This window comes from Gymnoscopelus braueri, assembly GCF_963280865.1.
Source record: "Gymnoscopelus braueri genome assembly, chromosome: 1".
Lineage (NCBI taxonomy): Eukaryota > Metazoa > Chordata > Actinopteri > Myctophiformes > Myctophidae > Gymnoscopelus > Gymnoscopelus braueri.
Genome location: NC_137603.1, coordinates 3,788,811 through 3,815,134, shown reverse-complemented (window position 1 = coordinate 3,815,134; position 26,324 = coordinate 3,788,811). Strand labels below are relative to the sequence as shown.

At 40.9% G+C, this 26,324-nt stretch overlaps 1 protein-coding gene across 1 annotated transcript in view; it reads right to left on the bottom strand.

The window, feature by feature from the left end:
* LOC308089960 (uncharacterized protein) overlaps nt 1-26,324 on the bottom strand; it is a 68,792-nt gene that overhangs the window by 30,004 nt on the left and 12,464 nt on the right. Inside the window, exons 5-10 of the mRNA XM_080434952.1 lie at nt 24,964-25,071; nt 18,250-18,315; nt 18,027-18,149; nt 16,780-16,961; nt 14,043-15,840; nt 12,981-13,154 (exon numbers count right to left, since the gene is read on the bottom strand). Coding sequence (XP_080291078.1) covers nt 12,981-13,154; nt 14,043-15,840; nt 16,780-16,961; nt 18,027-18,149; nt 18,250-18,315; nt 24,964-25,071 — 2,451 coding nt within the window. The remainder of the gene's footprint in view (nt 1-12,980; nt 13,155-14,042; nt 15,841-16,779; nt 16,962-18,026; nt 18,150-18,249; nt 18,316-24,963; nt 25,072-26,324) is intronic.

The following is a 26,324-nucleotide window of genomic DNA, read 5'->3' as shown; positions in this document are numbered from 1 at the left end:
GAACCCTTTGTGTTCCATCTTTCATTAAAACCAAAGTACATCTTATGTCACATATAGTCACTATGTTGTCACTGCCTGTAACAGAAAAATATTCTAGATATGCAAATTTTAACAACCTTTCTGGACAATATATAGTCTGAGCTTTATCCCAACCATTTTTCAGAGAGAGAGGGTCAATAATAAGAGAGAACCATCAGTTTGAAGTAGAATGCTTCATTCGGATTTTGAAAACTGTGTTTTGGCTTGTGGTTATAAAAGGAGTGATAACACACAGATAGCTACCACCGATGCAAGGCTATCACATTTTTCCTAGCTCTAGGGGTGTATACCTACCCAAAAATCACTATGAGAATTAATCACCCCAGATGGTAATGATGACCCAATTTTTGGGGTCCTGGCTCACGGACTAATATAGCTTACGACGGCTAACGTGTGTCGCCTGCCTCCAACAATAGCCCTGATACATCACAGATGACCGTCTTGTGATCCAAGGCTACCCAAAAAACATGCAAGCTATCAACGCATTGCGTCATGGCGTGTCGACAGCTTACAGATCTGTTCTTTTGGGCAAATAAACAATGAGGCGCGTGACGGAGTATACAAATACAAAGCATTTTGGAAACCAAATTAGCCATAGCCTGTAACATTATGTGGTCAACATGGACATGTTTGTAGCTTACGTTAATCTCTCAAGAACAGATTCTGCTCTGCGTTTGAATCTGTCGGTAGCCGTGTTGACAACCCGTGCGCATTGGCTTCAAGTGGGTGTGCCTTCAGATCAGGAAGCAGGCCGCGCTTTACCCAATCAAATGTAGTGGGCGGGATTCACGTGACCGTCGATCCTTCCCCACTCGAAACAAACCGAAACTAATTTAACAATAGCGTCCGCGGAGCAGACAAAACCACGGAAAGATATTCACATTTTAACTTGCTCTTTCATCATAGAAACAAGTGGGCTTATAACCAAAACGATCCATGTTCTCTGGGAGAAGTGGTGTTAGTGTTCCATGTAGAAATATTGTTAGTGGGAATGAAAACATAGTCGCACCACCGAAAGTGATGCGCTGAAGGCAGACCAAAACCCCGGTTTCCTTGCGCACGGGTGCTACGTCAACTTCCTCCCAGAGCCAACTGATATAGTCAAAAACAGCAGGGGGCGCTGTTTTTCCTTTTCATTTGGCGATGGGTTCCCAGATTGAGTTTACGTTAATGCACTGAACATTTTAGCGTTTAACGAGACAGCAGCGTATCATTCATTTAAAAAATGTACTACCACGGATGATCCAATCATCTTATCAAAAGTATTAAGCATATGCCAAGTTAGATAGCAGATGCTGAGCTAAACATGTTTGTTTAATTTCAAAGTTTGTATAATTAGACGTTATGAAAGGTTGCCGCTGGTGATTATTCAGGCCGGTTGCCAGCGCGCACCAGAGATTATGTTGCACAAGACAAGGACAAATGGACAATGATGTCGGACAAGTCATAAATGCGTCAAACGTGTAGAAGAACAATGAAGTAGCCTATATTTAATTAATTATGCAAGCATGCAACAACATATTTCAGGGGAAGAGAGTGAGCTGTGTGTGTCTGGGTTAGAGGTGCTGCGATCATGATTTTTGCGATCCGATTCCGATCAGGCAGCATCAAAACCGATCCGATTCCAATTAATTCCGATCCGATATGGCGCGGCAATTAATATTAATATTTATTTGACTAAATGTTAAAAAAGGATTGATCAAGTGATATTACTCAAACAGAGAACATAACCTCCACAGAATAATAGTAAACAAGTTCCACAACAGTAGTTTAGAAGAACTGCCCCATTTATTATTAACCAGTGCCAATGGTTTCGCTTTAACCTAAACAGCAGCATTAAATAAAATACAAAATAAAATAAAAGATCCTGTGTAACACAAACTTGGCTTCCGTTTGACATGGTTATTTCAGGTAAAAAATAAATAAAATCCCTTTATACAATAACAATACACACACAATATTGTCCAACTGTTCAACGCTGAGTCCAGGGCTCCAAACAAAACGTATTATTAATAGTCCACAAGTTCCACAACAGTAGGATATGAGAAATAAATGTTTTATTTCTTTTTATATATCTGACTTTTATTTTTTACCTGAAATAACCATGTCAAACGGAAGCCAAGTTTGTGTTACACAGGATCTTTTCATTTATTTTTTATTTTATTTAATGCTGCTGTTTAGGTTAAAGCGAACCCATTGGCACTGGTGATGGGGTCCACCCAGTGCGCAGTCAGACTCAGTAAGGACATTTCGTGAAACTAATTGCTTATACACTCTCCACATATGCCACGGCGTCAGGAAACCTCGCACTTCTTTATGAATCTGCGGGATGGCTGTGTCAGTAATATAACTGCGGCTGGGCATATCGTAGCGAGGCTCTAGGTGCTCTATTAAGCGTTGAAATCCGACATTATTTACCATCGACAGTGGCTGGTCATCCAGCTCTATAAACTGGGCAATGTACTCTGTTATTTCTTTTGCCTTCTTGCTCTCTCTTGGGAGTTTTTCACGCTTTTCAAATGTATCTTCCAACGTTGGTTGTTGGGGGCCAGCGGGTGGTTGCTTTTTCTTTTCTGTAGCTTTATGGTGTTTTATAAGATGATTAATTAGGTTGGTCGTGTTGTACCGTGTATTGACGTTGCCACCACATGGGACGTCTTTTAGACACGACTTGCACTGGGACTTGCACTTGGGTCCTTTTTAACACGAAATACTCCCATACGGCTGACATCGCTGCTTTCTGCTCGTACTGTAGCTCTGCTTTGTGTCGGAGACTCGGAGTTAGCCTCCAACCGTGCTAATAACAAACACTGGTGCGATCACATGGCCGCTACATGCTGGAGCCAGTGTTGCCATATTTTGTGAGAGAAATAAGCAACCAGGTCTAGGAAAACAAGCCCAAAAGAAGCAACTAGCCCACAGGCCCACGGCACATGAGCACTTTAAACCAATTATGCATGGCTATTTTCAAAAACTCTTGCAATAAAATTTGGAGTGTTTGGAATAATTTTTTGAAACATTCTAACAACACAAATGCTCCCCTGGGCACAAAACATTTATAAACATATTTGAGAACCACTGGTTTAAATAATAATTACAAAAATTGGAAGCAAGACAAAATAAGCAAGTACACAATAGAAATAAGCCCCAAAAACGGCAACGCGCAACTACCGATTTTTACAAGCAACTTTACAGAAAAAGAAGCCCAAAGTCTCTTATAATAAGCCGACATGGCAACACTGGCTGGAGCCAACGTGCTGGAAGTGGGAAGGATCAAAGTGCTGGAGCGGATTACTGGAATGGAGTGCTTTAATCAGAGCGTTTTATCGGTCATTTTACTGCAATCCGATCCGATCCACAATTTTTCATTGATATCGAGCCGATATCCGATCAGTTAAAGGTAGGGTAAGTGATATTTTTGGGTTAAAACAAAAAGTATTTTGTTAAAAGGTTAACTGTACTAACACTATATTCCAATAGTAATCATTGCTATAGAGTGTTTGTTCAGTAACAGGAGTCTCCCCGTCTCTCCAGCTCTTTAATAAACAGAAAATACATTTTCCGGTAGGTGTCAAAATCTCAGCCAATCAGGAGAAAGTACCCATTTTTAAGCTTCATTTTTATAGTGTTCCAGTTCCAATTTTGCCTGCTCATTTCTTAGTGTCATCACTTCCAATTTCACTTGTTTAATCTATATCCTGATTGAGTTCTCTATCCTGATTGGATAAAATTGGAAATGAAACTGAAACTGAAACGAAAATGCATTTTCTGTTTTATAAAGAGCTGGAGAGACAAGGAGACTCCTTTTACTGAACAAAAACTCTATAGCAATGAGTACTATCAGAATATAGACCTATTTAACACTTATTTTAACCAAAGAAAATCACTTACACTACCTTTAATCGGATCGCGGCATCTCTAGTCTGGGTACTGTGGAGTCTCGCTCGGAGACCGCCTGACAGGTAGGCACCTCACCATAGAGACACACGGCCAGAAGCGGAAGGCCTACAAATCCACGCCCACTTTTGACACTCGGGGTCCGTTAGAACGATGAACTGCAGCTCTCAATGCAATCTCTATGAGAGGCATTGTAAAATACCGTCATTTCACTGGTTAACTACTGAGGCTGTAGCGATTTTTTTTGTGTTCTAATAATCTGTCCCATTTGTTTAATTTGTCATTTTTAATGTCCCATATCTTTCATCTCGATATACTACCCACAATATACTATAATATACTCCATCAGTATGTCAAAACCGCTAGCATCGGAGATCCAGAGTTTAAGTGGTCGCATGGTATATACGTCACGGACGCATCCCTTGAGGATTTCAATACCCAGAAAACTGGCGAAAGTGGCAGTTTTCAATAGGTTTTGGTCATTGTCTCTGGAACAGAAGGTCCAATCTGCTCAGTTCAAAGCTTGTTGGATGCGTGACTTTGAGGACATTAAGCACGCAATGACACATTTTCGGGTTATTTTTTTTTTTTAGGGGAGGCGAGATCTTAGTTGGGCAGGCGACCGCCTCTCCTGCCTCTACAGTGGGTACGCCACTGGTCGGCGCTCGGCGCTCGTAAAGACAGTGATGTCACTGAAATGCGACAACTTGTCTGTCTGCTGTCTACCCTCTGCTGTGTTAACATTATGGGTAACTCGTTAAAGTGGCAAACTAAATGTGAAACACATCAACTATTAAGAAAACAAGAAGATATGTTGACAAAGACACTCCATACATTTGGAAACATATTTTTATTTAAATCAATATCGTCTTCAGTTAATGCAGGATAATTTTAAAAGTAGGCTAACTTTCATATCCTCTCATAGGGAATGCATTGGCAGCTGCAGTTCATCGTTCTAACGGACCTCGAGTAGCGGCGCTGTCTCAAAAGTGGGCGTGAAATTTGTAGTCCCCGTGTGTCTCTATGGAGAGACAGTGGGAGAGAGACAGAGAGAGGCACAGCAGGCAGCACCACGTCATCGAGGGGCGGTACCTACCAATCTTGATCATGAATCAACCTCAACTCAGCGCACCTGCGGGGACCGGCTAGGTGTGGCACCAAACTACAAAATGCTGCCACTCTCTCTCAGTCTCCACTGGCTCTCCTGGTGAATGGACGGGTGCCCAGGCGGTAAGCGAATACTCCACTATTTCCCTCTACAATTGTAATTGTTAGTGAAATTGAGAACTAAAAGACTGTCTCTTTTACTTTTTAGGCAACCTGTGGAACGATGTAAAACATGGAATGAAATGTGATGAATGGAAACCCCGAACCTGGGAAGAACCTGTGTTACAAAATAACTTACCTTATGATTTAGAAAACGTATAAACAATGCTCTGTGAAGCGATCATTCAATAAATGCCCTTTATTGGGTTTGTACCCTGCCTATCTGTGTCTTGGCCTTGATCAGTGTCCCACAGTACATTGAGACAGGGAGCATCAGGCATAACTCCACGGCCAGGACGCACAGTTGAAATTACACCTCCTTTGAAAACCTCCCTTTTAAGAAAATGTAAGTCAACAAATGAACCCCAGTCTGGGCTACACTGTAAAATCCCCAGTCTTATAGGCTACTTTGATGAGCCTTATATGCGCCTCATTGCTGTTTATTTTGGGTCGGGAAGCTATGAGTCGCCTCGTCCAACAAAACACATCTCCCTCCCAAGTGAAACCTATAGGGCCAAACTTTGTCATACAATGTGATGCATGCTAGGACTGAATAACAAGGACTCGCTCTATCTCTCTCCTGTTGCATTGCTAAAGCAAGTCTCTCTCTCTCTCTCTCTTTCAGGCATTTTAATAACAGTTTGTCCATAGACATATCACAACAAATAATGTTATATTCAAGCAAGAGAAATAATCCACTGAGTTTTGGCGATGGCATAGTGTTGTTGTTGTTGGGTTCAACTCGCCACACCTCCCATACACACACGATGTCTGGACAACATTTGTAGGAATAATATTTAAAAAAAGAAAAGAATTGCCTCCTGGTGGCGCTATAATAGGGCAATGATAAGTCTATAAGTCTTTCCGTCCCTGATGGACCAAGCCTCTGTTTTGCTAACTACTCTAGATCACTGGTTCACAAACCATTTACCAATAGAGAAATTGTGGGGTGCTCCTTCCATTCCGACATCTCACCACTCCGACTAGTGGCTTCCGCGTGCGGTTATGGTTAGGGTTAGGGTTAGGTATAGGGTTCGTCAACGTCGGAAAGGCGACATGTCGGAAAGGCGAAATGCACCCAGAAATTGTATGTCTCCTCGGAAACGAAACTTCCGAAAGTAGCCGATCTACAAGCTCACAAAACGTTGCTATCTGAAAAGTTGTGAGATTGTAGATCGGCTATTTTCACAATGAAGTATGTCATACATTGAAAAAACATACTCTCAAATAAGCATTTCATGTTATCTTTATCAATTGCCCATGAATTCATTGATACAGTCATGTTGTTTGCATTGAACTTTAAATGAAGTCTGCATGAAGTGAGCCTTGAACCGGCGACCTTGCAGTTGTCAGGCAGACGCTTAAGCGAGAAACCATTGGACCAAAAGACCTGAACTGGTGAAAAAGCAGCTCACACAGATGATACAGTTTCACGCAAATAGCTGAAAAATCCTAGGTTTAAGTGTTTTTCAAACTGCTCAAAATTTCGGACAATCTAAGGGCGGAGTTTACTGGTCAAAGCGATAGATGTGTTTCTCATGAGTCAAGGCACAAGTGTAAGCAAGTTTCACGACTTTCTTTGAGGCATGACTTTTGCCTGTTAAAGTTTGCATTTTCAAAAAATTGCTATAGCGCCCCCCTTTGGCCAATTGGAGTGAGATTGGTTTCAGTGATATTTGGAATGACCCTCTACATTACTGCAAATTTTCAAAGAAATATGAGTCTGCATGTACTGTATGTGTTAGGGGCAGATGAACAATTGTCATAAAGCTGCAATATTCATTGGCTCATTAAAGTAATACTAGGTAACGTTTTCAACAAAACTAAAGTTAAATTGTATATCTTTTGTCAGTGGCAAAAGTTTCACAACACCCACTCCATGAATTTCACCCCCGGAAGCCTTTTATTTATATATTTTCTATTGAACGGTGAAGGGGGGGACTTTCCCGGGAAAATGACGTTCCTGGCCAACGTCATGACGTCGTGGCCGACGTCCCCAGGAACTACCGCAACGGTTTCCTGTTTGGCCAGGAACTACCGCGGTAATAGCAAAAAGGAACCTCACGCTGATGTTAAGAGAATGTAGGATTGGAAGATCGAAAAAGAACAGAAAAAGAAAGCACAGCTCATGGTAACTAATGCTCCACTGGCTAAGAGAAACGATCCGTAGATAGTATAAAACAATTAAAAGATCGCTTTTTGAAACGCTTCCGGCTTCCGGTGAAAACGAATGGAATTCTGGGTAATCGAGGATTACGGAAATTGTATGCAGTGACGGTAGTGACCAGCAGAGGTTGCTAAAAATCGTTATTTGGGATTCTGCATTGTACAACTTTAAAGCTTAATTTTTTCACTTAGAAAAAATCCGCCCCCAACGCTTTGTCGGCATAGGTCCAAAGTTCATGTGTAAAACGTTTCGTGCAGATTACTCAAAAATCCCAGGAGGAGATAGGTTTTAACTGTTTTTCATATAATTCAAAATGGTGGTAGATCTAAAGGTCAGAGGTCAAAAGTCAGGGTGAAAGTTGTTCAGCATGAGGAGACGCACATGTGTATCGAAGTTTCATGGCTGTGGGTCAAACAGGGCATGAGTTGTACCTGTTCAAAGTTGGCATTGTCAATTGAGTGCCATAGCGCCACCTTTTGATGAAAGATTGTGAGATTTATTTCTTGATAGTTTTTCATGACCATCTATCATATGGCCGAGTTTCGTAAAAAGCGTATACACGGTTCAGCCAGAACTGCGAAAAGTGGCAGAAACAGAAGAAACAGAATAATGCGAATAATAAAACAGGGCCAGGAGCCATGCTGGCAGCCTGGCCCCGTAATAACAAAACGGAGCCTTGCTCTGCAGAGCCTGGCCCCGTAATTATCTCAAATAATTGCGACTATCTCAAATAATTACGATTACGGTTTCCGTATCTGCTCTAGAACCAGAGCGGATCCTTCAAAGCAACTTGATCCATTGATATCATGGAATGAAAGTAAACAACACACAAAGCGCGTTTTCCACCAAGGCTCCTGAACATAGTAATGAGTTACTTTTGGGATAATAGTAACTGTAATATTATTGTGTCTGTGTGTGTAAATGGTGCATTTATATAGCACCTTTAATCCAAGACGCTTTACAATGTGCATTACATTCACACACACATTCACACACAACGGCAGAGGAAACCAACCTGCTCATCGGGAGCAATTAAGAGGTTCAGTGTCTTGCTCAAGGACACTTCGACAAAAACTCTGGAGGAGCCCGGCATCAAACTGGGAACCTTCTGGTTCCCGAGTGTCCGTTCTACCTCCTGAGCCACTGCCGCCCCTGATTTATACTTCTCCACACCACGGTGCGTCATCAATCGGATTGCTCAATCAGCGATTAGACTATCAATTCAATTAAATTTGGTTAAAGTGTCAAATCACAACAATGTGTCTCAAGACACTTTACATGTAGAGCAGAGACCCCACAGTCCCACCCTGAGCAACAAGACACTTTACATGTAGAGCAGAGACCCCACAGTCCCATCCTGAGCAACAAGACACTTTACATGTAGAGCAGAGACCCCACAGTCCCACCCTGAACAACAAGACACTTTACATGTAGAGCAGAGACCCCACAGTCCCACCCTGAACAACAAGACACTTTACATGTAGAGCAGAGACCCCACAGTCCCATCCTGAGAAAGCAATTTTGCGACAGTGGCAACGAAAAACTCCCTCTTAACTGGAAGATCCTCTTGTCCGATCGATCTGGGCATCCCTCAAATAAATAGATATGAATGTGTCTTGATATCCTCTTATATAATATTCAGATATTTAGAGATAGTGGAGATATATATTAAATTCCCTGCTGCCATTTTTCCTTTTTCTACTCTGTAAATATAGCTATTTATATTTATTGATGACATGTATTAAAGTGTTAATATGCTCTGTTGATTAATTGAATACATGACTCCAATCAATGTGCATAACAGAGATCAAAGGTTCAGAGAAATCAAACCCAGAGGATATGTAAATAACCACTGCTGGACCAAACTGCAACATAGAATTACAACCCACAGAATAGACACCGAACAGACAGGTTTAGACTAGCCTCGGAAACCCAGGCTTTTTTTTTTGTTACAAAAGAAAAAAAGCCTGGGGGAGCGATGTAGGAACGATGGTCTTGGACCTTGTTATCTCCTAACCAATCAGAGTGCAGAGGGGCGTTGCTCTAAATTTGGTGACGTCAGCGTGCTCCGTGCACAGGCCGAGGGGGGAGGGGAGGGGAGGCGGGGACATAGATTGGTGAAGCAATAGGAAGCCACGCACAAATCCAGGCGGCTGTGTTTGGGTCCGCCCTTCAAGACCATGGATTGAGCTCGTAGCCTCAGGCTAGGTTTAGACAGACAGACAGACAGACAGACAGACAGACACACAGACACACAGACAGGTTTAGACAGACAGACAGACAGACAGACAGACAGACAGACAGACAGACAGACAGACAGACAGACAGACAGGCAGACAGACAGACAGACAGACAGACAGACAGAGGTCGGAATTCAACATTTACTTACTTTAATAAAAGTACAGAAGTATTGGTATCCAAATGTACTTAAAGTACAAGTAAAAGTACTAAAAATGTTTGAAAATAGTAGATCTACAAGCTCACAATTCGTCGCGATGCGACGCGTTGTGAGCTTGTAGATTGGCTTTTTTCAAATAGCCTATGTATAAAATAGGGCTAAAGTGGTTAATGTATGTCTTATAATGTAATCATTTATATCTGCAAAGTAACTAGTAACTAAAGTGTTCAAATAGTTGTAGTGGAATAAAAGTATAAGTATAGACAATTGGAAATACTCAAGTAAAGTAAAAGTACCTCAAAATTGTACTTAAGTACAGTACTTGAGTAAATGTACTTGGTTACTTTGAAATCCATATCATTGGAGTGGATGGAACTTCCGGTGACTCGACGCGTGTGTGGACAAGACCTGTGAGAAACTGACCTAGAACAGGAAACAGGAAACGTCACCTTATGGAAGAGGGAACTACAGTCATGCACAGAGCCTGTTAAAGGAGAATTTTGGACTAAGTTTTTCTTACCTTTTCTATGACGTTATGATATCTTAGGATGAATGGTACAGTAGAAACATGTCATAACTCCATCCCGGGTCCACCACAGCTTAAAACGTGCGCGGATAGGCCTTGCGTTAGATCGCATATTTTAATAGCTTTTTTCCCCTTTTTTTGGGTGAGATCTGACGTTCATAGTGACAGAACACTGTGCAAGCAAAAATAAAATAAAAATTAAAAACCTAAGTCTCGCTAGACTAGAGAATCTCGTCTGTTTTTTTTGTTTTTTTTAGTGTTCTGTCACTATGAACGTCAGATCTAAAAAAAAAAAAAAAAAAAAAAAAACTATTAAAATATGCGATCTAACGCAAGGCCTATCCGCGCACGTTTTAAGCTGTGGCGGACCCGGGATCGAGTTATGAAATGTTTCTACTGTACCATTCATCCTAAGATATCATAACGTCATAGAAAAGGTAAGAAAAATTAGTCCAAAATTCTCCTTTAAGTATCTCAGCACATAACTCTGATCCACTGCTCTTTTAACCACATGAACACTATAGTCTAGGACCTGGCTAAGATATGTATGCACTTAATTTAGGAGAGATTATCTCAACTGTTCTTGGCTAATATGACCCCAAGGAACAACTTAGGAACTATGAGAAATTCTCTATCCGGGGCGAAATACTCGGAAATGACCACGCCCCTTTTAAAATGACCGCTACTTCAAACATGGCTCTATCTTCTAAACCGTTGGAGCTACAGATTTTCTGAGGTGCTCAAAATGTACACAATATTCATGTTTAGGGAAAAATAGAAAAGTGTAAATGTCAAATTTTATATTTTATTACAGAACAGCTTAAACAAACGGCTAAAAACGGTCAACTTATTTACAGTCCAGGGCCATAAGAATATTTTTGCGTGAATCAATCTAAAAGCACCACATTTGTCCCAGATGTAACCCAGGGCATGCTCTAATGATGTAGCAAGGGTGCCCGAGCCAGCAGCCTTCGGGATCATCATAGTGGCCAAATCCAATATGGCCGCCACCTGAAAAAAGTTTTGGCCATGTTTGAACCAGATGAGCTACAAATGCAAACTTGGTGTCTAAATCATGTTTTTTGACAATTAGAAGCATGTTGGAATGCTTATCTTTATAATTTAATCTATTTAAAGGACTCTAATTTGCAAATCACAAATATGGCCACTGTGTTATGAAACAACCAATGTATCTTACTGATGTAATTTTATTGAGACAATAGAATGATTTAAGAGTAGAACCCATTCCTAAGTATACAGCTACAGCCAGTACAGTATGTGCAACAATGCTCAGCATAAAATGTAATCCTATCATACTAGGTGTATAGAATTAATTAATTAATAATACATATAGAACAATATGTATTATTGTACATTGTACATAATTGTCTTGGTGTAACAACAGCACTGATACATAAAGTACTACACACACACACACACACACACACACACACACACACACACACACACACACACACACACACACACACACACACACACACACACACACACACACACACACACACACACACACACACACACACTCACACACTATTAGCACAAAACAACAATCATAAAAAACTAAAAGTGGTGGCTACAATATTGTGTATATAGTGTGTATGTCTATCTATACACCCTTGACTAGTATGATAGTATTCAATTCATGCTGAGCATTGCTCTGCATACTGTACTGGCTGTTGCTGTATAATTTGGGTTCTACTCATATTATTCTATTGCTTCAACATCTATACACAGGTTGTTTCTTTTCTTCAGTTTGATCTTAACTCATTCCAAAAACTCTGGATGAAACTTTATGTTACATAACATTTTTTATATATGCCATATTTGTAATAAGCAAATAAGAGGGCTCTAGATGGATTCAATCATAAATATGAGCATTCCAATGTGTTTCTAATGCTCAAAAAGCATAAAATAGACACCAAGTTTGCCATAAATGACAAAGATTAAGGTAAGTAAAACAAATTGTTTAAAAAAGAAATCTTTAAAATATGCAAAATAGAGGTCCAGCCACACCCAGTCATAAAGATAAGCATTCCAACACACCCAGTCATAAAGATAAGCATTCCAACATGTTTCTAATTGTCAAAAAAGATTTAGACACCAAGTTTGCATTCATAGCTCATCTGGTTCAAAAGTTATAGACAAAACCTTTTTCAGATGGCGGCCATATTGGATTTGGCCACTATGATGACCTGGAGGGTTGATGGCTCGGGCATGGGTTCCACAAACATGAGTATTCTGAACATTTTGAGCACCCCAGAAAATCTGTAGCTCCTACAGTTTAGAAGATAGAGCCATGTTTGAAGTAGCGGTCAATTTAAAAGGGGCGTGGTCATTTCCGAGTATTTCGCCCCGGATAGAGAATTTCTCATAGTTCCTAAGTTGTTCCCTGGGGTCATATTAGCCAAGAACAGTTGAGATAATCTCTCCTAAATTAAGTGCATACATATCTTAGCCAGGTCCTAGACTACTAGCCTCCCTATTCTGGGGTAAACATTCTGAAAAAAATAGCCGATCTACAAGCTCACAACACTTTGCGATAATATGTAATGTATTCACTTCATCATTATTAATACTTTACAACTATCAGTGGAAAAGGTTAGATGGTGGAGTAAGATATACAGACAGACAGACAGACAGACAGACAGACAGACAGACAGACAGACCTCAGAATCTGCAGTCTACAGTGAGGACTCTTCATTGCATCACAGAGCATCTTCGCTGCAGCATCATACAGGCGGCTACCAGATAGGTCCAGTTCAACCAGATAGGATGGATTAGAGCTGAGAGCGGAGACCAGAACCTCACACTCTGTCTCACTGATGACACAGTTAACAAGTCTGTAATTACACATTGAAAGGGAACATGTGTGAATGTTACAAAACAATCAGTTCATACAGCACCACACAGCCAAGAACAGCACTATCAGAGCTAGCACTACATACATACATACATACATACATACATACATACATACATACATACATACATACATACATACATACATACATACATACATACATACATACATACATACTGATCCTTGGCCAATCGCAAGAGCAAAACAACAGTTCAAGCTGTCATTTCACTCTAATTTTCAACATTCCACTATGTGTTACAAACATCTTTACTGTCATCTTCATACACGACAAGAAGTGTATTAGCTTAGTTGTTAAGTTTGTCTTCAGGAAATAGTCTCTGTTCATGATTGGCTCAGCAGCAGTAATAATACCATTGTAGATGTTGTGTCTATAAACTCATCTTTTGCAGTATTTGTGTAATTCATTATATTAAATGTTTTACATTTAACTAATTCAGTGCCAAACTTATTTCTGGCTTTATCACCCCTGTGCCAAGGCCAAAAATACATTGTAAAAAAAAAAGTGCTTAGGAGCCGAGATACAGCCTTTTTCAGTAAGAAGTTAAACAAGAAGTGAATGGAGCAGAAAATCTTCAAATCATGATATCTTGGGTTCTGAACCTTTTTTTTTTTTAAACAAACAAAAAAAAAATATTTTTTTTTTAATTATTATTTATTTATTTTATGACGTCGGCGACGTCATTGGCACTCTGGGCTTATGAAAAACGTGACGTCGGCGACGTCAATGGCACTGAATGAGTTAAAAGTACAGAAACAGTTTAGTTGAATCTTTAATGGCAATATGACAGATTGTCAACATGTTGCGATGACTGACTGACCGTTTTGTTAAAATCACATGAATACTAACCGAGCCTTTCTGCAGTTCCTCACAGCAGGGAGCAGTCTCAGTCGCCCCCCCGGAGATGTGTTGTATGACTGAGGGTCAAACTCATCCAGAACCTCCTCTGACATCAGCAGCATGGAGGCCAGAGCTGAACACTGGGTATCAGACAGTTGTGTCTTAGATCTGTCCCCTGACTTCAGGTACTGTTGGATCTCCTGATGTAATGAGTCGTCCTTCATCTCCATCAAACAGTGGAAGATGTTGATACATCTGTCAGGGGAGGCATCATCACTGTTCATCTCCTTCAGGTTGTCGATGGCTCTCTGAATGATATCTGGACTGTTGTCTGTTTGACCCAGCAGGCCTCCTAACAGACTCTGATTGGACTCCAGTGAGAGGCCATGAAGGAAGCGGACAAAGAGGTCCAGCTGACCGTTTTTACTCTTCAGGGCTTTAAGCATGGCTTTGTTAAGGAAGTCAGCCAGGGTATAGTCAGCCAGGGTATAGTCACTGTTGTAATCTTCCAGAAATGGCTTCAGCACCTTCTTGTTCCTCGCAGTGAAACAGTGGAGCAGGTAAACTGCAGCCAGAAACTCCTGAATGGTCAGATGAACGAAGCTGTAGACTTTTCCCTGGAAGAGCACACTCTCTCTTTTGAAGATCTCTGTGCACACTCCTGAGTACAGCGAGGCCTCTGTGACATCAAGACCACACACTTCCAGGTCTTCTTGGTAGAACATGATGCTACCTTTCTCCAGATGTTCAAACGCCAGCTTGCCCAGCTTCAGAAGAACTTCCCAATCAGTCTCCATTAGCTGCTGTTGATTCCCTTCATCGGTCTCATCATACTTCTGCTTCTTCCTCCTTGTCTGGACCAACAGGAAGTGGATAAACATCTCACACAGGGTCTTGGGCAGCTGTCTTGTCTCGTCTGTCTTCAACATGTCCACCAGAACGGTAGCAGCGATCCAACAGAAGAGTGGGATGTGACACATGATGTAGAGGCTCCTTGTTGTGTTGATGTGTGAGATGATTCTGCTGGCCAGCGTCTCATCACTGAATCTCTTCCTGAAGTACTCCTCCTTCTGGGGGCCTGTGAACCCTCGTACTTCTGTCACCCTATCAACACATTCAGGAGGGATCTGATTGGCTGCTGCAGGTCTGGTAGTTATCCAGAGTTGAGCTGAGGGAAGCAGATTCCCCTTGATGAGGTTTGTCAACAGAACGCCCACTGATGATGTCACTGTGACATCAGAAACAATGTCATTGTTGTGGAAGTTCAGGGAAATTCTGCTTTCATCTAAACCATCAAAGATGAACACAGTCTTCCAGGCAGCAAGCTGCTCTGCTGTCAGCTTCTTTAATGTTGGATAGAAATCATGGATCAGTGTGAGAAGACTGTACTGCTTATCTCTGACCAAGTTCAGCTCCCGGAACGAGATCAGAATCAGGAGATTGATGTGTTGATTGGCCACGCCCCCCGCCCAGTCCAGAGTGAACTTGTACACAGAGAATGTTTTTCCAATGCCGGCGATGCCCTTTGTCAGAACTCTTCTGATGGGTGTCTCTCTGCCTGGTAAGGGGTTGAAGATGTCAGAGCACATGATTGGCTTGTTAAGGAGAGTCTCCATCTTGGATGCTTTCTCAAGGTGCCACACCTCATGTTGCTGATTAACCCCTTCACTGTCTCCCTCTGTGAGGTAGAGCAGTGTGTAGATCCTGTTGAAGGAGGTTCTAGGTTCTGGTTCAGTGATGTCTTCTCTCTGACCTTCTAACCTCTTTGTCAGACTGATCTTTAAAAGCTTCTGCAGACTGACATCCACTGGAACACAACAGTTCATCAATGTTAAACACACGTTCAGTCCCAACTTTATATCCTATGGAAACAATGGTTTAAAATGTTCATCCCCAGAGAACAGGATAACATACAAATAAAACACTGTCTGACACTGAATCAACTATAAACGGCCTAGAAAACCACTGGCTCTTAAGACATTCACCATTGACGGAGATCTCCGTCAATTAAAAAAATAATTCCACAAGAGGGTGCTCTAACGCAACTTCGGAATGATCCCTTGACACTGAGAGAAGGAATGGACGGATGCGACGTCATCCCAAAAAATGTCACTTCCGTCCACTCCTATGTTATGAGTTGTAGAAAATCACATCTAGTCAGATTTCTTCTTTTTTTGGTGAAAACAAGCCTTATTCAATGGCCGATAGCAACAGAATGGCCGATCGCGGTTACAAAAATATTGTTCCGGTGGATAGACAAGACCCTCCCCAACCCCCCAGACAGCCTTTGTTTACATCTGTGTGCACATTGTGGCTTCCGCAGCTCTCCGGAGATTGTCAATATAAGGTAAAAAATCACACCCAGTGTGAAGTGGGCAGTGTGGTCACAGTGGTCATCACAGTGATGGAAGTTCACTTAAAGAAAAGTAATATTGTGGACCAACCATTGTACACACCTAACTTTTTTAAAGTGCATAGTCCTATTTATAGGGCTATGCACATGTGTCATGTGTTTCACTAGCCAATCACAGTCCTGAATAGACTGTGATTGGCCAATCACGGTGCAGGGTTAGGGGGGTACAATGGTGGCCAATCACAGCGCAGGGTTGGGGGGGTGCAATGGGTGGGGGGGGTACAATGGTGGCCAATCACAGTGCAGCAAATGTCGATGTCCAAACCTCACATATAGGGGCGGTTTCACCGCCCAAAAACGCTGGCACCAGCAGATGAATTAATTCATCAATACCTGGCAGTGAATGTGGTGTCTGCAGTCCAGGTGTTTGTGTGAAGGTCTCTCCACACTTGGGGCAGCCATCTTCTCCATGTGGACCAGACTGGTCCCAGGATGAGGTGATACATTGTCTGCAGAAGCGGTGTCCACAGGGAATAGAAACTGGATCGGTCAGAACCTGGTCACACACTGCACACCTGGACGACTCCTCGGTCAGGACATAAGTACTCCTGTTCCCCCACACACACACACACACACACACACACACACACAGACACAGACACACACACACACACACACACACACACACACACACACACACACACACACACACACACACACACACACACACACACACGAAATGTAAACTTCTGTTATGCACTACCTAATGTTGGCTCAGTATGGTTATTACCATGAAGCTGTAACTAGTGATGGACGGTAGAGACTAGATGAGCACTAGTTATGTAGTAAACACTGAACTAGTTATGGACAGAAAGTCATGAATCACATGTTTGACTTTCTGACATCCACTGTTCCATATCTGTGGTCAAAATTAACTTAAAGGAATAGTTCACCCAAAAAAGTACTTATTTTCTATCAATTACTCAACCCATGGAGACTTGAATTCATGGAGATTTTTTTTGTTGTTGTCGCATTCCTAAGCCAATAATTTGATGACCAGCGGGATGATGCTAATGTCTCCGGTAGGAGACTCAAAGTTAACACTTTGAGTCTCCTACCGGAGCCGCCGACGCCCATCAAATTATTGGCTTAGGAATGTGACATAAACAAAAAAATCTCCATGAATTCAAGTCTCCATGGGGTGAGTAATAGATAGAAAAAAAGTCGTTTTGGGGGTGAACATCCCTTTAATTCAGTTTAATCTGAGACAAAACTACGGTCAATCTAATTGCCAGCGAGATGGAGGGCAACATTTTCACTGTTGGACAAAGCCCTGTGACATTAAACAGTTTGTGTGAAATAAGATGTGTGGCTGTGGGTGTGATCTGGCAATACTATAAATATGTCACTGTCACAAACTTTACACCCATCCTGACATTACTATTCTCATTATTTAGCAGAGTAGCCAATCATGTTACCCCCTTTTAGTTTACTAACATTAATTTCACTCTCTGTGTGTGTGTGTGTGTGTGTGTGTGTGTGTGTGTGTGTGTGTGTGTGTGTGTGTGTGTGTGTGTGTGTGTGTGTGTGTGTGTGTGTGTGTGTGTGAAAACATTGTGTTTCCTGATCAGTGATCTTACCTTGAGTGTGAAGGTCCAGGTTCTTCACTGACGTCTGAAGAGAGTCCAGTAGAAGTGAGAGAGTCGATGCCACTTGTTGTGCTGCTGGGAGCTGGAGCCTCTGGTCTCTGACTCTGGTCACCTCTGTAATCATCACAATCACACAACACTGGTTCATACAGTACATATTCCTGATGAAAACTTCATGAACTATAAACATTAATTAAAGTTTACAGTTACTTACTTTATCTGGGAGTCTGGTTCATTGCTGTGTTCTGGAGACTCTGGTGTCTGTCTCTGGTCTTCACTTCTGGAATCATAACAATCACACAACACTCTGTTTCTGACTTACACTTAATAACATGAACTAACAGACTTACTTTTTCTGAGTGTCTGGTTCATTACTGAACATTGGAGAATTATTTCTAAATCAGTCTATCTTCTAGTACTCTACTTTCATGCATTTTCAAAATATATTTTGGGTAACTGGAACCAAGTAATTGAAAAAACACCGCCTCCTCATGTATTAGAAGGACAATATCAGCCGGTTATGGCGGACAGCTGAACAGTCGCAACTCCAAACGCTCCGACCGATTTACTTTAACTACCCGCTTACATCCACAAAAGACTTAACATAAAGAGCACATTTTGTGTAGAAAGTGGGAATGAATACAAGAAAGCAACAAAAAGAAAAAAAAAACAGCCTAAAGGAGACTGGACACGACGGGGACGGTGGCGACACTATGGCTGGTGCTAATGCTAACCAAGAAGCTAGCGCCTCTCACAACGTCAACAAGGACAACGAGGTTCTGGCCGCAATTCATTCATTGAGGGCAGACGTCAATACAAGACATGATGAGGTCCTAAATGCCATACAAGGAATAAAAAAAGACCTAAATGCGTACTCAAGGAGAATGGACGAGGCTGAAACTCGCATTAGCACAGCAGAAGACGCCGCCGCAGCAATGGGAGTCAAATTGGACATGATGCAAGAACTAGTTGTCTCTCTCACCAGCAAATGCTTAGATTTGGACTCACGCGGAAGGCGAAACAACATGATTATAGTGGGCCTGGCAGAAAGTACTGAAGGCACAGATGTGGAGGGGTTCCTGGAGAAGTGGATACCTGATTTGATCGGCGACCCAGGGGTATTTTCCTCCCATTCACCCGTAGAACGCGGACATCGCCTAGGAAAGCCCAGGATGACGGCGACGGCGGCTAAACCTAGACCACTCACTCATCTTGAAGTTCTTAAACTTCAGAGATAAAACAAAGGTGATGAAAACGGCCCGGGCTAAAGGGAAGATGATGCACGGTACCCAGCATATAATGTTCTTTAACGACCACCCACATGCTGTGATGGAAGAGAGGAAAAAATATGATGCCGTGAAAAGAGATCTCAGAGCCCATGGAATTGACGATTTTGGCATAATTCACCCCACCAAATTCCGCCTAAACCACGGAGGAAAACGTCATATGTTTGAAACCCCAGCTGAGGTCGGAACCTTCTTAAAGAATCTGAAGAAGGTGGATGGACAGCAGCAGGGAGCCGAACAGGAGACATGATGGGAGAGGATGTTTACTTTTGAAGAACCGTGACTGTTGTTTTTTTTTGTTAAATGGACATGAAGATGTACTTTTTCACTTTGACCTGAGATCTGAACTGTTAATCTGAGCGGACTTTTTTCTCTCTTTTTTTTTTCTTTTGGAGGGGAGGATGCACACCAGAGGATTATCTTTCTATTTTTATTGTTGTTATTAATACGATTATATATTTTATTTATTTTTGGCTTTAGACAAGACACTATGGACCTTGTGGACTATCTAAAATTGGAGTTTGCTCCACCATTTGATTTTGACATGCTGACTGAACTCCTCAGTGTGAGATGACGGTCGGGTCTAACAACATTCCAGAAAGGTAACGTTACGTTAGGTTACGTATGTAACCATGGTCCTTTTTATGTGAATCAAATAGAACCACCCCTTTTTCCATTCTCAAAAGTATAGACTGGACATACAAAGTTCTTTGTTGCCTTTTGTTATTGCTTCTAATTATACTTACTGTAATAAGGGACATTTGACTTACTTTAGATGTGAAATAGCTGAGGATGGAGTTTCTCAATTGGACTACATATTTGAGTTTATATCATATTATATTGTCTTTATTTTTTTGTCTTTTTTTTAATGATCCTCATATGATACTCAGGTTCTAGACACCTCCACTTTTATTTAAAAAAAAAAAAAAAAAAAAAAAAGAAAGAAATGTTTTATTATTTTTTTACAGGTCTTGAGTATTGTTTGTTTCAGCAGGTCATGGGCTAGTAAACTTTGGGGATGAAACATGTTTCATCTTTTGATATGTCAAATAGTTGATTTTGATGGAGTTAATTCGTTGTTGGTAATTTTGTTTTTATGTCGGGTTAAGAACTAAAAATACACTTTTCTACGGTCGGAGTAGGATTTTGTGTATTGTTGGAAGGTTTTGTTCGTAACCGCTCCTCTTTGAAGGATCGGTTGTCTATAACCTAGGAATCTCAGATAGGTGTTAAGTTGGACTGCAATTTGTTTAGGCAGTCGAGAGGAGTTGATATGTTTATGTATAGTTTTTTATTTTTCATATATGTGTTTGAATATGGGTCTTTTTGTTTTTCTTCCCCTTCTACTTTAATATGTGTATTCAGCAGAAAGGTCTTTCACTTTAAACCGTCAGAGCGGACATTTCGGCTCTACAGGGTTCCTTTATATACGATCTCTCTACAAACTGATTAATGGCATTCAATAATTTTAAAATATCTAGTTGGAATGTGAGGGGGTTAGGCAGATTAGCTAAGATAAAACAGGTAATGACTAGGATAAAACACATGCAATCGAAACTGGTGTTATTGCAGGAAACCCATTTGACAACAAACGAAGAATTAAAACTAAAGAGGAGATGGCAGGGACAAGTCATAACAGCAAACTATACATCACAGGCGAGAGGGGTAGCAATTCTAATCCATAAATCCATCCCCTTCCAGATCAATAACATTTCTAAGGACACAGGAGGAAGATATATAATACTACAGGGAACACTACTGGGTGAGCACTTAAACGTGGTCAATGTATATGGGCCAAATAATGATGACCCACAGTTCTTCAATAACCTATTTTTAATACTGTCTACATTAAGAGGTAATATCTTATTGGGGGGAGACGTGAATGTGACGCCATGCCCTGATATCGACAGATCGACGGGGCGAGACGTTTCCCATGTGCAGGCAAGAAAAGTGATATCACATTTTATGTCGGAACTGAGCCTGTGTGATATTTGGAGGGATTTAAACCCAGGCAAAAAAGAGTTCTCGTGTTACTCTGCCACGTATCGCACTCACTCTCGCATTGATCTATTTTTGATTTCAAAGGGTCTTGTGTCAAATATTAAAGGTTGTTGGTATAATAGCATTCTGATCTCGGACCATGCACCATTGACCATTGACTACGCACCAACAAAAACTTTCAAAGGGCCACCAAGATGGCGATTTGATACAAAGTGGCTGCATTATCCTGAGTTTGTCAAATATATAGAGGGACATATAGACACATTTTTTGAAATAAATACTACACAGACCTCCCCCTCTGTCCGATGGGAAGCTTTCAAGGCCTATATTCGTGGACAAATTATCAGTTATACAAGCTCTAAATCCAATAAATTTAAGCAACAGATGTTAGAATTGGAAAAAGAAATTGGACAACTTGAAAGGGAATTATTTTCAAATGACACCCCTGAACTACAACAAAAAGTAGCTATAAAAAGAGCTCAATACAATGAATTATCTTCAAATAAAGCCCTTTCTGACCTGACCAGGCTTAGCCAATCCTTTTATGAGCAGGGTGAAAAAGCGGGGAAATTATTAGCATGGCGAATCAAAGCTCTACAAAGTGAGAGAGCCATAAGTGAAATAACTAACGCATCAGGAACACTGACAGTAGATCCTAAAGAAATAAATGATACATTTAAAGCCTATTATGAGAAACTATATACTTCGGAACCTCCCTCAAACCCAGAATTACAAACAACATTCTTGGATGGCCTTGAGATTCCTAGGCTGCCTGAAGAGGCAAGAAATCTACTTGATAGACCAATACAGCTTGCAGAGCTGGTTGAAGCGATGGGTGTAATGAGTGGGGGAAAGGCTCCAGGCCCCGACGGGATTCCTATTGACATATATAAAATATTTAAAGGGAAATTACTACCCCCGTTCCTAGAAATGATAACGGAGGCCTTTGAAAAGGGCCTTCCACCAACATTGCAGAGTGCCCTGATAACAGTTATCTTAAAACCAGGAAAATCTCCCTCCAGATGTGAGAGCTATAGACCAATATCACTACTTAACTCTGACACAAAGCTATTAGCAAAGACATTAGCCTTGAGATTGGATGGTTACTTACCATCTTTGATAGGTCTTGACCAGAATGGTTTTGTCAAGGGGCGACAAGCCTTCCATAACATTAGAAGAGCTATTAATGTTATTAACGAAATGAAGGAAACCTCGGGGGCGGCCATTTTGTCCCTGGATGCGGAGAAGGCTTTCGACAGGGTGGAATGGCCGTATCTCTTTGAGGTACTAGCTCGTTTCGGATTGGGGGAGAAGTTCTGTAAATGGATTAAAGTGCTTTATGATAACCCAATGGCAGAAGTTATGACCAATGGTATAATATCTGTTCCGTTTAAGCTATCTAGGTCCACAAGACAGGGTTGTCCTCTCTCTCCATTACTGTTCACGCTCGCTGTTGAAATGCTCGCCATAGCTGTCAGAGCCCGCCCGACAATCACTGGTATAACAGTAGGTGGTGTTGAGAACCGTCTGGCTCTCTACGCGGACGATATATTAGTATTTGTGAGAAATTTGGCTCAGTCACTGCCGTCCCTCCTAGAACTAATTAAAGGTTTTGGTGCATTTTCAGGCTACAAGGTAAATGACACCAAATCCAACATTCTTTTCCTAAAAGAATCAGAGAGACTTAGCCCACCAGTTAATACGTTTTTTCACAATTCACCACAAGGTTTTACGTATTTGGGAATAAAGATAACCCCCAAGATAGAAGACCTGATTCCATCAAATTATGATCCTATTATGACCTCAGTTACAGCATCTATTAATAGATGGACACTACTTCCCTTGTCATTAATTGGCCGTATTAACATAATTAAAATGAATATTCTACCCAAATTTTTATATTTATTTCAATCATTACCGCTGAGTCCACCCCCCTCATTCTTTACTAAAATGAAAAAACTCATTACTAACTTCATTTGGAACGAAAAGAAACCCAGATTACGATTGTCCCTACTTTTCTTGCCATATGAAAGAGGGGGGTTAAAGCTCCCCAATCTCTACTGGTATTATATGGCCACTCAAATAAGAGCAGCAATGTTCTGGTTTTCTGACGAAGCAGGCACATCTTGGGTACAGATGGAGCGTAACACAACATCCTCCCTGCCTTTGAACCTTTATTTATATTCTGACTCTCTTAAGAATTTAAAAAGTAAGACAAAGAACCCCTTTGTTAAGAACACGATTGAGATTTGGTTTAAGGCACAGAAATACTTTGGTTCAGATTCTAAACTCTCACGTTTTTCCCCCCTGTGGGGCAACCAGAAGTTTAAACCAGGGAGCCATGACAGGGGGTTTAAATCATGGGCAGACAAGGGTGTTGCCAAGATCTCAGATATGTATGAAGTTGATGTGCTTCTGTCTTTTGAAGGACTTCGCAGGAAATATAATATCCCATTAAATCATTTTTTTAAGTACTTACAGATAAGAAGTTTTATCTTAAAAACCCAAAATAACTCAACTCAACTGCCATCTCTATCAGTTTTGGAAAAAATGATAGTAGATTATTCTGATGGTCATGGTCAAGTATCTTTGATTTATAATGCGTTTGTTAAGATGTCTGGGGAATCCTCGGAGGATAGAAGATTGGCCTGGTGCAGTGATTTAAATGCAGAAATAAGCGTTGAAGAATGGCAGAGGGTTTGCTATAAAGCTCAAACGCAGACAATCAATACCAGATACAAGTTATTACAATACAAATGGCTGATGCGAACGTATATTACTCCTTCTCTACTTCATCATTTTGATCCTAATACACCAGACGAATGTGTAAAGTGCAATGTGGAAAAGGGTACATTATTTCACTGTTTATGGCAATGCCCAGAGATCATGAAGTTTTGGAAAGAAGTACTAGGTATACTATCCCAGATAGTCTCAGAAAATATTCCTATCTGCCCACAGCTGTGCATTCTGGGCATATTTCCTGATAATCTCAAAATTAACAGTAAAAAAAAGAGTATGATTATATACTCTCTCCTCCAGGCTAAACATACAATTGCGCTCTTTTGGAAAAACCCAGATAAACCAGACATCAGACAATGGTATAGAGAATTATCAAATTGTCTTGCACTTGAGAAGCTCACCTTTGCCATTAAAAAGAAATCTGCCATGTTTCAAGAAATTTGGGGACAGTTCATACAGTTTATGGAAGGTAATCCTTTGGGACCTGTGTAAATATTTCTGCAAATATATCTGATATTTCATACTGTGGGAAGGAAGACTTTTTTTTGTTTTTTGTGTTAGTTTTTGTTTTTTGATTTTCTGATGTTCTTGTAATGTATTTTTTTTTTTTGTCATGTTGTTATGTATGTGTATGATTTCTATGTGATGTCTTTTGCTCTGTTTTTATTTGATTATTTATAGACATTTAATACAAAAGTCATATTATGTATGTCATATAATTGAAAATGCCAATAAATATATTGTTTAAAAAAAAAGAAGGACAATATCAGTCACCAGAACCAAGGACGTGTGTTTTAGTCTAACATGGTTAAAATGGAGTTTGAAGTTATAATGGGTTTGTATAGGAAGAGGTTGTGTCTCATGAAATGAATATCAAATATCGAAACACCTCTCGATCTTACCTTGAGTCCGGTGGTGTGTCTTCATTGCTGGCTGCTGGAGACTCTCTTCCAGTGGAGTGGTGTCTGGACTTTGAGCTCTTTGAGCCGATCTTCTGGACTTGGACACATCTATGATGCAAAGCACGCAGAAAACACAATAAAGACACACAGTTACAGTGGAAGGACTTGGTTCAACTTGATGACATCATGTGGACTTTGAAGGAGTTATGACATAAAAATCCATTGTGGTGCAACTCAGCTCAGATAAAACTACCTATCTTTACCTGTTAACTTTGAAAATTAGCCGGTGTCTGCCTCTCCGTTTTTCTAATTTGCATATAATACTGGTTATACAGTAGCTTTAGCCACTAACTTCTACTTCTACGCTGCTGCTGTCTCTCTAAAATCTCTTACAGTATTTCACTCTCTGCTGTTTATTCTATTACTTTGCATTTCATTCATTAGCACATCTGAGTTTAGCTACACTGCTCTGCTTTGTTTGGCCTTAACCACCGCACTGAAGGAATGACTGAGTGACCAATTGTACCCTGGTTTCAGGTACCTTGATCTCTCCAAAGAAGACCCAGAAACACTCTGTGTCACTGTGTGTGTGTGTGTGTGTGTGTGTGTGTGTGTGTGTGTGTGTGTGTGTGTGTGTGTGTGTGTGTGTGTGTGTGTGTGTGTGTGTGTATGTGTGTGTGTGTGTGTGTGTGTGTGTGTGTGTGTGTGTGTGTGTGTGTGTGCATTTCAGTGCATTTTAACCATTTGTTGACCGTGGTCCTATAGGTCTATGTCACAGTACGATTGGAAAACCAGTCAGATTGAAAAAGGTGCTTCACTCATTTTCACCGACGGAGGCGTGCCGTCTGAAGGTGACTTGAGCCACACGTCGTCTGTCAAGGCGATGCGACATCTGTATTTTTAGACGAGAGACGGACGCCGTTGAACTTCTCCAGCACCAGTGTTTGTTTTTGTGATTTTGTGAGAGAAATAATTAACCAGGTCTATGAAAATAAGCCCAAAAGAAGCAACTATAGGGTTGCTTCTTCATATAGGCCATATGAGAACTGTAAACCATACTGTAAACATTGAAAATAGCCGATCTGCAATATTCCACATTTTCTTTCAAGATTTTAAATGGCAGATCTACAAGCTCACAAGCGCATCGTGGTGCGTTGTGAGCTTGTAGATCTGCTATTTTCAAAAACTCTTGAAAGAAAATGTGGAATATTTGGAATATTTTTGAAACATTCTAACAACACAAATCTGGTACAGGGCTCCCTGGCACAAAACATTTTCAGAAGGGAGGTTATAGGGATAAATATGCTACATTAAATATGCTACATTAATTTGGGGGTCCATGACATGAAAGTATTTGAGAA